Below are 14,501 nucleotides of genomic sequence, written 5' to 3'. Positions count from 1 at the left end.
CAATTTCCAGGAACTGTAAATATAACTGGAGGTCTTCTTCTTCCTCGCGTTGTCCCGGCATTTTGCCACGGCTCATGGGAGCCTGGGGTCCGCTTGGCAACGAATTCCGAGAATTGGCGTAGTTTTTACGAAAGCGACTGCCACCTGACCTTCCAACCCAGAGGGTAAACTAGGCCTTATTGGGATTCCTTACAATGTTTTCCTTCACCGAAAAGCGACTGGTAAATATCAAATGATATTTCGTACAGAAGTTCCGAAAAACTCATTGGTACGAGCCGGATTTGAACCTGCGACCTCCGGATTGCAAGTCGCACGCTCTTACCGCTAGACCACCAGCGCTTGTTATGAAAGTGTAACTACCAAATGCATACAACTCAAACCTAAACCTAATGCCTACCTAAGTTCAAATGTAGAGCGCCGAACAGTGTTCTGAAGCACCTGTCTGTGAGCGGTGTGACAACCAAGCGACCCGCGTTTCCGAGGTACTCGTAGCCGTACATCAACTGAGAGTTGATCATGCGGGTTGCACATTGCATGCTCTGATTTTCTTGTTTCTAAAAGGAAACCTCCACTGTAAACACTCCGGACATATACTTCATAAAAATACTATATTTTCAGTAAATAAGTTTTCTGTTATCGTACCTCCCAATAGTAACGTATTTGAGAGAGCCAATTAAAGTCGTTGATCTTTTGCACTTTGCAGTCGATAAGCAATAAGAGTACATCTCGGGCGTGTACATCCAATACAACCAGGGCCCCTGAAATAAGCATGCAAGCCATTCATAATTAAAAATCGCTACACCAACCACTATGATAATATCATTTTTCAACACACTTGCTCAAAACGGCGTTTTTATTCCACCGATTAACGATATAAAAAAGATATTAAACACGCGTGCTTTTTCAGTATATTATGACACTCGTGCTTTTTCATTATATTATCCGACTGAGTTAAGAAGGTAACTGACTGCTAATAATATGTATGGAAACGAAGCCTTCCTAAATTGGTCGAGTAGATTTTACAACGTGGACTGGCGGGAGCCGGATCCCCGCCCGCCGCCGGGCTCCCCGGCTTAATATGAAAGTTTCATTTTTCCTCGCAAGTGTGCTGAAAAACGTCGTATGAAACGCGTGTGCTAAGTTGGTCATTACACACGAGGCGATATTGTGCGCGCGAGCTGCAAGCGAGCACGCAATAAGAAAGCCGATGTGTGTAATGACCATAGCACACGCGTTTCATACGACGTTTTTCACAATGTACTATTATTTCTACGTATACTCTATTACGTACTTTACATGAAAACTCACCTGTACCCCTAGTGTAAATTTGATCGACATCATAACGTGACGAACGCGTTTACGTTAAGTCTCATTTTGTGTAGGATTTTGAGCTTCCAAAACGTCCCGCTTGGCGCGCTCTTTCTAAATCCAATACAAAATGAGACTAAACGCAAACGCGTACGTCACGTTTCGAAATCGAATTTATTTACACTAGGGGTACTGAACAGAACATAATTCATGTGAATATGTTTGTCTATTATATTATAAATTTAAGTCTAATAAATGTATCATGTAATTAATCATACCAAGAGTAATTCTGTTTTGTAAATTAAGCTCCCCGCGAACAAGGTCCACAATTTTGGATATTTGGAATTGACACTTGTCCCAGTATCGCTTCATGGCCGCCACACTGATGAGAATAGCCTCGGTCACCTCAGAAGTCCAGTATGTCATTGCTATGCATTGCACCTGTAATATATTCAAAGCTTCGAACAATGCTATGCAAAACAAACATTGCCTGGAGCGTTATTTGAAACCGTGACCTAATGGTATCCCAATAGCGCTATTTTGACAACACAGATAAATATTTTAAGGGCATGGATCGCGCCGTGTAAAGAATTGGAAAAGAAGAATGTACTTACAGCTTGACCCGGCCACACGAGCACCCAGTGCTGCCGCGGCACCCGCATGTAGTCATCATACGAAAGAGCCACGGCGTGATGAACAGAGTCTTTCATCGAGAACTCCAGTTCTAGTAACCATTTTTCTACCTATATTCATTAAAAAAGAAAATAGCTGTTATATATTTAAACAACGGTTTTTTTAGTAGGTATTTAAGTGCGAGTGCGACTTACTATAGTGGAAACAGTATATAGAGAGCCTTATTCATTAAAAAAACAAAATAAATGTCATTAACAAAAGAAAAAAGTATTAATTTCTCCAGGGCCCAGTGCACTATAATAGTGTAACTACTTAAAAATATCAAGATATCAAAACGAATGTGCTAAAATGTGGAGCATGATTATGTAATATTACCTGTCCTTTTGCTTCTACGGTATCAATAGTCATAGTTAACTCGACAATCTCTCCCTCCGATGAACGCATGTGTGTCACGACCATCTCGGACGTAAATGACAGTTTTGCGATTCCCTCAAAACATTTCTTGAGGTGAGGTTGTACACTATAAATATAATGTATAAGCAGTACTGGGCACACTTAAGAGCAACTCTGTGAAGATAAGAAATACTGACCGCATAGGATCTTTAGTCTCCGATAGAATCTCAAGCAGCTCGTCGTTGGACAAGAAGAAGAAGCGCGGGAAATACAAACGTTTCTTCTCAAGATAAGCGTTCAAGCCTCTCTGGACCATTTCGAGCAAATTATTGGATTTCTTCATTTTGTCCAACATTTTGTCTATCATGATCACGTCTAAGACTCGAGGTTCTTGGTGTGCAGCTTTCAAAACTTCGCGCCATGTCTACAAATATCAACGAATTTGTTATTGAGATAAGATAATACAAAATATACAAATGAAAAAAATATAACATGCAGAGGTTGCGTGAAATAAATAAAACATATCCTCCACATTCGTTGATCGAGTGTAAATTTAACAAGTACCCGATGACTGCTGAGTAATACCCCGCCAGAAACTAATATCAAAAGATTTTTTTTAGCTGGTTACCTTATCAACAGCGCTGAAGCGACGCCCTTCTTCAGGTATTTGTTGCTGAATGTCTGGAGATGAGAAAATAGGTTCCAGGTACATCCAAGTGGCCTGTACCTTCAACCACTCATCTAAGATCTCTTGCAATAATACCAACTTGCCCTCCCAATCACTAACGAGAAATTCGAATGAAATTGGTTATCGTAGGCTTACTAAATAAATTAAGATAGGTAAATATACTTCGGTCTTATGATTACGGGCGTTTATGATAACACCGAATATAAAATTCAATAAGAAAATTGATCTACCAGTGAATATTAATTAAATAGTTAAAGTAAACTATTTACGGCCACTACTTACGTTATAGTTTCTTCGAATGGTTTTATATAAGGTGAATTTTTCATAGTCTGCGTCTTGACAATATGGTCGTCAAGTAACAACTGAATTTCATCGATACTCGATAAGATATACGTTCCAGTATCCCTGTAATTTTTTGTTTAAAGTGATTAAGAAATCTATTTTTGACATACTATTGAAATCTGTATAGGAATTCTGTATAAATATACAAACTTGTATGGTAAAATCTCGAAAGTGAGATCGGCCCATTCCTTCATCATCTTGTCCAAAGCCCTTTCTAGATTATTTTCTTTAGTGGCAGCTTCCGAGATGGCTTCGAATTTATCGTTGTAATCCATTAGATTAAAGTCGATGACCTTTTCGAGGGACAAATTATCGTCCACGACGATCGGAAAGCCAACAATGTCGGAGATCTTCTCCCAATGCCGAGCTTTCATACCAGGGTTGCCCAGGTTATTGATAATCGGAAGGTGAACCTTGAAGTCGTCCATTCTCGACCTAATAAAACAATCAAATGGTTGAATGCACGTTTTAAGTCATACAACGGCAAACCGGCGTGTGCACTTGCATATCTACACAGGGTAACAGAATCGTGCTGTACCTACATTTATGCGTATTTACGTATCTGAAGTGGTTCCCGCTTTAAAGTTGTTTTGGGTAACACGTGCATAGTATCTACTAAACAAAAAATATATAATTATGCCCTTCCAGGCGGCTAGCATTAGGCAAACATAAAAAAATGTTTGCGAGAATTCATTGTAAAGCGCGCCAAAGTGGGACACATAAAAAGATTCCTCTGTCCTCCTGGTTACATCGGCGACCCATATCAAGAATAGTAGGTATAATGTAGGTACATACCTTATTGCTACAGCTAGCCGAAATGGTTCGGGTACATCTTGAAAGGATTTTTCGAGTTTATAAATGATTTTATAATAATATGCAATGTCACCCTCAATATCTTCGGGTTCGTAACTTCCCACCTGTAAAAGTAATGTACAGTATAAATGAATATTTAGAAACATTGTAATTAGCATGATAACGAAAAATTATTGAACGACAAAATATACTTTAGATGTCATCCAATTGTGATGTTTTTGGAGGAAATCATTTCCGGAATCATATAATCGTTTGTACGGTACTAGTTTATCGTATATGCGTTTTCTCCGTGGGTACTGAGATAATTCGTACCCGAAAGATGCTTCTTCTTGGTTGAATTGATCGATTGTCGCCAAAGCTTTAGCTAATCTGGATATAAAACATTTTATTAGACACAAGTTTAACATTGGCAAATAACCATCCAATAATTGTCCAAATGCTCCCACTGATCTAAACTTTAACCCCGTTATTCATAAACGTGTACTAAAGTTACGATGCCGCTGATCATCGTTTGTCCCTTTCCATCATACTAATACGCCGGAAAGGGACAACCGATGATCAGCGGCATCGTAACTTTAGTACACGTTTATGAATAAGGGGATAAATACCTACTCTTAGGCAAAATATTCTTATAAATGCTTAAGACTCGAGGCCTAAGACATATATATAAAACTACTTACTTTTCGTCAAGCCGCCGAGCTCGTAGGACATATTTTGGTAATTGTTCAATGTCACCCCAGTATTGCAAATCATTGCATTGGATTTCGTAAACTTCTAAATCCTTTATAAACTCGGCAATTCTAGTCTAAAATATTAACAGAATAATTAGCATGTTTCTCTTTTCTTAACTTAAACAAAATGTACAATTACATATCCTACTTATACCTTCAGCAGAGCCTTGTACTCGACTTTCTTTTGCTCACAGATAACTTTAGATTCTTCAATAATACCGGGCAAGCGAGCATACCTTTAAATAAATTTCTCTATAAACAACTATTTAAATAGGTACGTCCAAATATTAATTTTACAGACTGGTTACAGATAAGAACAAACGAAGTTAAACGCGAAAGTATTAAAAAGCTAGGTTTGATAAATGTTATGAGGCAAGTATACCACTTGATTGTCCAAGTGGTATACTTACCAAAAAGAGAAAATGTTTTTCTACTTCTAAATATTTTCCATTCTCCATGATTATTTTGGTATGTTATTGACACAATGAAAAACTAGGTTTATAGGTATTTCTTTTTTTTATTATTATTTGCAATACATTTTTTTTTAAAGCGAAACCTATAATCCTAGAATATACTATGCTGAAGCGATCGACATCAAAGTGATTTGTTAAGATTTAGATAGTGGAAACAGTTTTCTCCCGAAATGAAATTCCATAGAAAAAGTACCGTTATTTCGTTGGGATCACAAAGCTATTCTTCCCTCTTAACGAGTTAAAAGCATAATAACAAATAGATTTTACTCGGCAATTAGTTTTCAACTAGGTTCATTGGGCTAGTTTCCGTCCAGCTCTAGTTTTAGCCCAGTTAACGAAGTGGTAACAAATATATTTTATTATTAATTCGCTTATTACTAAATATTATTTTCTATGTAGACAGATTAAGTCCAAATTTCTGCGTCAAGGTAGTTTTATATTCAAATTTTACGAAGTGGACGAAAAATAGAGCTGGGCGGAAACTAGCGCAATGACCCTAACCAGTGGAAAGTTTGGTTGTTAGCTTTAAGTTCCAATGGCGTGAAGTTGGTGTAGTCTCCTAGGAACACAATGTAACGCAGCACATTCCTCAGCTTGTCCTCCATCTCCTCTATGAGGACCGACTGAGCCTTCTTATAATACTCAATGAGCTCCATCAGCCCGCTCGTGTCCGGCGGCGGTGTTAGGAGGGTGGTTGCGATCAGGGAATACTCGTCGTATATGCTATTCGAATTGCGGGGTATTAGTATTTATTTATAGATACAGTCAGCAGCAGAAGTATGAAGTAAAATGGCCTAAATCGCTCTTATTATCTTAACAATAGAGTTTTCTTATGTTAATTTCAAAAACTTTTTCCGCTTAGTAACCTTGACTCGGTACCTTAAATAATTCGTTGTTAGCTCTGTTGTTTTGATGGGATTTGAATATATACGACAAGGCACTAGGCACACTATTTTTGGGGTCGGGGTTAAGGTTAATTCGCCATATTACAATGAAGCAAGGTGCAAAAATAGTAATGTACTATAACGTTCTAGAAACGTTCTAGCCAAATAAATTGCAACACTTACATTGCAAGCAAATATCTTTCTATATTCTAGCAAAGTCACCGAAACAAGAAGAACTTATTTTACATTAACGAGACAAACGTCGAGAAACGTACATCCAGATGCAAAAGCGCATGGCCACTTGACCAATGAATTGCATTCATAATGTATCCACATATTAATAAATTATACCAGGGTAAAGTATATTTTCATACACTTTTTTGCCCAGTAACTCAATTAACAAAATTGAACATATAACCGTATCAAATCTTACGCTTTAATCTCAATCTGATAGTCATCGGTCATCCTCCGTAAAAGAGTGTTAGCCAATCTCGTCGCTGCCTGTCGGAGTGAATTGATAAGATCCCCTCTTTGCATCTGAAACATCCCTATCACGATGGTCCCCTCTAGTTTTGACGGTATTTCTTTGGCTAGCTCTACATATTGTACCGCTTCCACGCAATATTCCTCGAAAGTTTTAGGAGGGTCAGAGTTGATGAATGCTTCCACTCTCGACATAGACTAAAAGAAACATCGGTTGTTAAAATATATCAAATAAAATTACGGAGACGGATATAGAATATGGTATTAAGTACCTACTATTTACAAGTATCATTTCTAATAAAAGTAACTTTGTATGAAGCTGGGCAGTCTTTAAGAAAGGCGATCTTTAAAATTTCAAATGAAACGCACTTACCTCTCCATTCAACAAGCACACGTAATCATCGAAATCCTGAACTCTCAGTTCAGGCCCAATTCTTTGTTCACTAATTAAATCAGCTATTTCCTTTTTATATCCTTCTACTAATTCTTCGTCTATGATTGGCTGACAAATAAACATTTTAAATATGTGTGAGTACCTTAAATGCATATAAACATGGAATAGTTGGGTTGAATGACGCGTAGGTTACATTCTCCTTCAGGCAGAAACCTTTATCCTCTGTTTTCTCGATCTAATTCAAAGGTTGACTAACCGTAGGATACAAAACTAGTATCCTGACCTGAGTCAGACCAGCGACGTAGCGTGTGCTCTTGCCGCCCGGGGCCCATCAGAAATTTGCCGCCCCGTTTATGATCAACATTAGTTAATAGATAAGAAAAAGTTCCGTAAAAAGGTAAAATACAAAAAATAAGTTCAAAAACTAAAACTCGACTACTGAAAATCGGGCTCAAAAAAATAAAAATTATGAAAAAAAATCTGAAATAATCACACAGAAAATGCTTTATATTGATCATCTTTTAGATCAGTGGTGGGCAAACTTTCTTCATTAGGGGGCCAGATTTTTTAAGAAATTTAAGAAGAGGGCCAGAATTGCAGTAAAACTGAATTTGGATTTGCGATTATCCTGGGCCAATGCCATATACTAAATATTTCATAGGACCGTCGGCGGGCGGGATTAAATCCTTTCGCGGGCCGGAGCTGGGCCGCGGGCCGTACTTGACCCGCCACTGTTTTAGATAAAGAAATACAACAAAACATATTTTACCTGCTAATTTTGTATACACTGTGGGAACAAGTAACCCGACAGATTTAACCTCGCATTCCTGAGGTCATAAGGAGCAAAAAATGTTAGATGACTTTAGGTTAAATTTGGCAAAAAAAAGTGTGGGTATATGTTTGTGCATATGACATATGTCATTACTTTTATTTGCGAGTTTACTTTAAAACTTTAATGACATAGAAGGTATCTATGTCTAAACCAAGTCACATAGTACCAGCGTCGCAGCCATAAAGGCGTTTTTACTGAGTTATTTTATTACCTAATACAAAAACATATCCTATCAAAAACATTTTCATATAAAATGTTGCCAAGACGAAACCATAAGCCTCCCACTGTCAAAAAGTTATCAGATCTCTTGTAGAGCCAAGCTACCTCTACAAGCCCGAACTTTATGTAAGTTACTTATGATATGACAATCTTCCATGATTCATTCCCTAATTTAAAGGGTTGGGGGTGGTTGCCCCTAGATTTTCACAACAATTGCCATTATCTGTATGACAAGACTGATTTTAGAAAACTTTTTATGAGATTGTAGTCCCTAAATGCGGTCAAGAATACACCTTTAAAATCTGTCAGGTTACTTATTCCCACGGTGTATATTCAATATTCACAAACATATTTAAAGAACAGCCGTGGTATGCTACGGTCATAAGCTTTAAGGTAAAAGTAAATGATTAGTTCAGATAGATTTTTTCTTGTTTCATACGTTTTAGAGCGCGATTTTCAGTAGTCTGGTTTTAGTTTTTGAGCTTATTTTTTATTTAATTCATTTTGGGGTTATCATTTCGTGATTAATTATTTACATTCATTTTACATTATTTTGTGCGAGGGCGCCTTAAGCAGCAGCGCAGCAAAGCACCCAATACCCGCGGCAGGCTACGCCCGATGCTTTTACCATGATCGTGACAAATACTATTAATTACTTATTAAGTTCATCGGGCTACGCCTGACTATTTTGGCGTGAGGGCGCTGAGAGCGCCCGGTACCCGAACGCGCGCGGCGCGCCACGTAAGTACGTCGGGCTATGTCCGACTTTTTTAGAATGAAAGCGCCGACGGCACCCGAAATTAGATGGCGCGCAGAAGGCGTTGTGTTCAATTTGATGTGACGTCATATAACTAGCGGACAATCGTGTAAGCTCAGCGGTGGCTCCGAACGCCGGACTCCGACAGCGTTGGACCGCCCCTGGGTTATAATCGCGAAAATCGAAGTTCATCAATTGCGGACATTTTTCTCTGTCACTCTAATTACGTCTTAGTGAGAGTAAAAGAGAAAGAACCCCGCAATTTGCGAATTTAGTTTTTTGCGGTAGGCCCTTCGCCTAGAGCCGTTCATTCCCGCGGTGCATTGGCGCGTTTCGTGGCGCGATTTGAAAAATGTTGAATTCTTAATTTTATATTTTTTTTAATGCCGTGTTTGCCGCCCCCTCTCGTGTGCCGCCCGGGGCCATGGCCCCCCTAGCCCCCCCCTCGCTACGCCACTGAGTCAGACACTTACCTCGCCTACTCTATTCATTCCTCCTGACTCATCAAAGTATGAATGTTAAGCTACAGAAAGATTAATTTATAATTATAAAATATTCATTATTTTATACATTGGCACCTACCTGTAGAGTAGTCCTACCGGGACAGACCGTCTCCTTATACAGCATGGTCTCCAACCTTGGAACCCTACACGCGTCCGTGAGAAAATCGTACAACAGTCTCAGCTGATTTCTGAACTGTTTGAATGAGGGTTCGAATTCTATCGCTTCATTCGCAAATACAAGATTTATCACAAATCCTCGGTTTAAACCCTGTGAAAGTCATCACTTTTGATAATAAGATATTCGTCAGGTGACAAGCAAAACTCAGTAATTACTTAAAAAAATAAACAAAAATCAGCCTTATTTTATTAGTAATATGGTTAAACCGGTTCTAAACTTGTGCTGGTAATTAGTGAGTTTCGCTTGTCACCGGACGAATTATGCCACCTCATAAGAGATTTTACTGAATCTTAAACATGTAGACATGCTTAATCATCAGGAATAATTTAATAAAATATACACATACCCCCACATCCAACAAGTACTCAGTGAATTCTTTCATCGATTTTAAACATAACGTTTGTAAATTATATGTCATCAAGCAACCCAAGCAATTGTAAAAATGCTTTAGTTTAGACGCCTGTTTGACTTCCGGAATTTGTTTCCTTTTCATCCCCTGTAAAATCAACAAAAAACTAGGTAGGTACAATGTAATAAACTAACAAATGCGGTAAAAGTATAAGCACGCTATACGTAGCGGGAAACTTGTTGTAGCAGGTTAACGCACATGTGAGAAGTGAGATACATTGAAAGGGTATGAGAACCTCTACTAGTGCTTTAAGTTGCATCAGGGCCAACCATCGCACTGATTAAACATAACTGTCCAGAATACTACAAAACCGCAATCGATCCTTCATTTCATTTCATCGTGTCGGTTTGGGTCAAGTAAGTAAGTAAGTAAATATTCTTTATTGCACCACAAAGAAGACAAATTTAAAAAAACAGATTTACAATGTAAAGAAAGGTAGCAACAGGCGGTCTTATCGCTGTAAGCGATCTCTTCCAGACAACCAAACCAAAGATCGTGACCAAACGCTAAAGTCTGGATGCAAACGGGTCTTTGACAAATGGACCGCGTAATTGAAGCTGCATTCGGTAGCGCTCTTGATTGAGTCGCTCCCGCACTGTAATATTACCTGTAGTGCATTTGCCGTCCACATATCTGAGAATAAGCCCCATTGTGTTGATTAAATAATACAATACAGTATCAGTCAACGTATTAATGTAGTACGATACCTGTTCAAAAAGACCTTTCAGCATCGGCAGCCACTCGGTTAGAAGGATATTACTTGATATCTCGATATGTCTTTTACAAATGGAATTAAATTCTTGTAGTGTGTAAGCTTCTGCTGCTGATGTTAACTCTTCTAAATTTACCAATCGCATATCACTAAAACAAAATTTCAGATTATAAAACTTCCATCAGAGAGTTGATGGCGTATGATCCTTTTTAGAGTTCGGTACTCAACTAGGAACCCTAATAGTTTCGCCATATTCGTCCGCGGCTTTGCTCCCTGATCGTTAGTGCTAGAAAGCTGCAATTGGGCATGGATGCATAAATCATGCATGGCGAAAGAACGGTAGAATAAAAACAAAAAAAAAATATTACTGTACTTCCCATTGAAAACTTTTTTTTTTTTCGGTTTAACCCAATAGTGTGGGGTATCGTTGGATAGATCTTTAATGAGTCTCCAACTACCATTTTTTGATAAAGTGAATATTTTCGGAAATAATCGCTCCAAAAAAAATCACCCCGTCGCCCCTCCAGCTTTAAAAAAAATTATTTTTTATTAAAAAAAAAAATTTTTGTTTTAACAAAAGCTTTAAAATACATTCAATGAAAACTATTGCAAACATGATCGATTCAGCCGTTTTTAAAAGTCGTTTATAAATTCTTCTCAGTAAAAAGACTTACAAAGCGTTGCGAAGGTTCTCCCTTATGCATATAATGTACATGCTACTTACTAATAGCCCTCGCTTAGCTTATTCTGACAGAATAGTAACAACAAAACACACATACAGTGAGCATAGTCGGACATGCTCTTGGCCGGTTATTTAATTCTACTGAAAAGGCTTGGAAGACGATTTTTAGTTGCATGCTGCTTTGAAAATTTAACTGTTAAACAAATCTCGGCAACCAAGCTTTAGGAGAAAAATTAAAAAAGAAGAGTTATTCAATTAATTATAAAAGTACTTATAAAACATATGAACGAATGAACATTTTCTGATTATAACGAAGTTTAGTAAATGCCAACCCTAAAACGACAATCCATGACCTCTTGTTCTCTGCCATACCAGGTTGGAAAACGACTTAAGGTTTCTTAACTTTCTTTTACTAACCTGTGTAAATAATTGAAAACCTACTTGTAGTTATTCCACCAAATCTCCAAAACTTGTGCGATGCACGGATTTAGGATGAATAGTTCCTTGTTGAGCTTTTTGACGGCCATGGCGTACCGATTCCTCCACGCATCATCTTTCATTGCCAGCTCTTGTTTGAGTGGTGTATCTTCTTCTTCAGCCGTCTCTTCCTAAAAGACATATTTTATTTTGAAGATTTATAGGTAGATAAGTAGGTGGCACAAACAACGGAACCCTACGATTATGAAGAGCTTAAAAGGTCCACAAGGCAAGCCATGTGCACGAGCGCGTCTAATCGGCGAGCTCGACCAGTAAGTACAGCAGAGGCCTTTTTAGTATCAACATGACCACACATATGTAATCTAACGTTAAGCTAACACTGACACTGAGCACACTAAAGGAGTTTTGTTGCTCTGAATTGTAAGTATAAATGCAGCTGGCCACATATATTCTTCAAGATTTTTAATTTGTCAACATACATCAGACACCCTCCACTTAAATCGCCTGACAATGGTACCTACCCAATTGACAAGCAAATTAAGGATGCCGTACGGAACACCTACCGTATTAGGGTCTTTCAAAACAAAATCGACAATGGCTTTCTTCATGCTCATCATGAAATCCTCACGCATCTCGTCTGTGGCTATCGCCATGGTATCTTGCCACTTTTTTAGTTTCGGTGAGATCAAGTTGTGAATTCTAAAAAAAAATATTTAATTAAACTTATAATTTCGATTTCCATCGAACAGGCGGAGTCGGAGCGCAATTCACATTTGTATGGCCGTAAGCCGGTCGGCACCTCGCGGACGTGGACGGCTCCGGACGGACTCCTTCCCTTCTGCCATAAGTACAAGCAAATAGAAAATGCGCTCCGGCGCGGCCCGTCTCCACCAAACGACTAAACGTTTTAGTCAGTCAGTGTACGTGTAAACTTGGACATACATAAGGTCGCAACGCAGATGTGTCACCCCGAATTCTTACCTAAGCTTGTTTGCCATCGACGTGTTATAAAAATGCAGTTTCAAATTCTAGGGACTTTTTATCACGCAGAAAACTCATGTTTGTACAGAATAAAAATACAAATAATGTATTCGTAACCACAAACACAAAATAGAAATGTAAACATTATAATTCGTAATTCAATAAGATGGTAGGTACTTATAAAAGGAAATAACGCACCCTCTTGTCTCTCGACCGTAACCTTACCGTTTTATAATTTTGCTGTCAAGCGGAGCAACATGAACATTATCAATCCCGTATCGTAAGTAGTAGTAATATCGTAACATGTTCTTCTCTTCTCCCGAAGGAATGCAATCTCCGTCCTCCCCCGGCTCGGATTGGCAAATTAGATTCATTAGCTTAACCCTGAACTGCTCCCGGGCTTTGCGCAAGGCGGTAAATTTTAGCATGACTACAAAAAGAAACAGACGTTCTTGTTAAGGCGAGATATACCTACGCACGCCACTTTGTGGCCATGCACTTAGAGTCCGCAGCAATCTCAGTTCTGCATACAAACGTAGTTACGCTCTCATTTAGTTACTAGCTAGATTGCTCTGAAACTTTGTACTTACAATAGAATAAGGTATATTTGTGCCTGTATTTAGTTTATGTAGCTTCAGGTACCATAGTTAAAAAATACAGCGAATTTGTTTTTCACACATATAAAACTTAATTTTGCTCTATTTCATTTGTTTTATTAGCCGGAGCTAGACATATAAACTAATTACAGGCATAGATATATTTCATGTTATTTTATGTGCTAAGTTTCAATACAATCCAACACAATCTTATACCTTTAAACGAGCAATTCTTGTATATATATATTTCTGTGATCTCGGAATCGGCTCTAACGATTTCGCTGAAATTTGGTATGGGTTTTTGTCGATCTAGATTAGTCTTATGTTTGGGAAAACACATGTTTTCGAGTTTTCATGCGTTTTTCTTTCGACGCAGAATATGGTCGCTAATTTCGTGTTGCCGGCCACTGTCCGTCTGGTCCAGCGGGTTAAGACGCAGACGGTTAGAAACGAGTGTTACGGGTTCGAATCTCGCCCGGTGACTAACTTTTTGTTTTTTTTTTTTATATGTTCAAGTTTATATATAATTTTTTTAATTTTTGTTTTAGACAAGTTTAAAAGGTAAAAAAAATTTGGTTAAGATTATCACCTATACACCACCATATCCGAGCAAAGCTCGGTCGCCCAGGTACTAGTTTTTAAATGAGAACGAAACTGAAATTCGGCCAAGCTTGCTAAGGACTCTCTATAATGAATGTCAATTCTTAGAAAATAAAGGAGAAGGTAGAAATTCACCATCTCGAACGAGACTTGAACTCGCGACTCCGGGATGTCAGCCCGCTCCAACCAATTGAGCAACCGAGACCTGCCCATTGACACCGAATACTTCCACCAGAACCTTCATATGCGCCTTAAGAGAGACGCCAAACAACATCTGGCATAAAATTTACACTTCTTAAACGGCTACCAGAGTTCCAAGTCATATTTGAAATTCACCAGTAACAATGCGCTACCCCATTCTTAATCAATTTTGTAATTAATGTAACGCTTAGAAATAAAGGAAACGTGGGAAAATTCATCGTCTCTAGCGAGACTCGATCTCCGGCTCCAAA

General features: G+C 38.3%; 1 protein-coding gene across 2 annotated transcripts in view; it reads right to left on the bottom strand.

The window, feature by feature from the left end:
* LOC133518032 (dynein axonemal heavy chain 7) overlaps nucleotides 1-14,501 on the bottom strand; it is a 45,150-nt gene that overhangs the window by 29,435 nt on the left and 1,214 nt on the right. For both annotated transcript variants that reach the window (XM_061851581.1, XM_061851580.1), the window contains exons 2-23: nucleotides 13,079-13,283; nucleotides 12,436-12,571; nucleotides 11,876-12,042; nucleotides 10,748-10,901; nucleotides 9,978-10,127; nucleotides 9,533-9,721; nucleotides 7,122-7,250; nucleotides 6,699-6,946; nucleotides 5,883-6,104; nucleotides 5,063-5,144; nucleotides 4,858-4,982; nucleotides 4,369-4,546; nucleotides 4,160-4,281; nucleotides 3,515-3,799; nucleotides 3,305-3,427; nucleotides 2,963-3,116; nucleotides 2,532-2,758; nucleotides 2,317-2,461; nucleotides 1,923-2,051; nucleotides 1,587-1,749; nucleotides 643-758; nucleotides 398-554 (exon numbers count right to left, since the gene is read on the bottom strand). In XM_061851581.1, coding sequence (XP_061707565.1) covers nucleotides 398-554; nucleotides 643-758; nucleotides 1,587-1,749; nucleotides 1,923-2,051; nucleotides 2,317-2,461; nucleotides 2,532-2,758; nucleotides 2,963-3,116; nucleotides 3,305-3,427; nucleotides 3,515-3,799; nucleotides 4,160-4,281; nucleotides 4,369-4,546; nucleotides 4,858-4,982; nucleotides 5,063-5,144; nucleotides 5,883-6,104; nucleotides 6,699-6,946; nucleotides 7,122-7,250; nucleotides 9,533-9,721; nucleotides 9,978-10,127; nucleotides 10,748-10,901; nucleotides 11,876-12,042; nucleotides 12,436-12,571; nucleotides 13,079-13,283 — 3,606 coding nt within the window. The remainder of the gene's footprint in view (nucleotides 1-397; nucleotides 555-642; nucleotides 759-1,586; nucleotides 1,750-1,922; nucleotides 2,052-2,316; nucleotides 2,462-2,531; nucleotides 2,759-2,962; nucleotides 3,117-3,304; nucleotides 3,428-3,514; nucleotides 3,800-4,159; nucleotides 4,282-4,368; nucleotides 4,547-4,857; nucleotides 4,983-5,062; nucleotides 5,145-5,882; nucleotides 6,105-6,698; nucleotides 6,947-7,121; nucleotides 7,251-9,532; nucleotides 9,722-9,977; nucleotides 10,128-10,747; nucleotides 10,902-11,875; nucleotides 12,043-12,435; nucleotides 12,572-13,078; nucleotides 13,284-14,501) is intronic.

The sequence above is a fragment of the Cydia pomonella genome, chromosome 5, assembly GCF_033807575.1.
Source record: "Cydia pomonella isolate Wapato2018A chromosome 5, ilCydPomo1, whole genome shotgun sequence".
Lineage (NCBI taxonomy): Eukaryota > Metazoa > Arthropoda > Insecta > Lepidoptera > Tortricidae > Cydia > Cydia pomonella.
Note: the sequence above shows the minus strand (reverse complement) of the source record. Positions and strands in the feature narration are given on the sequence as shown.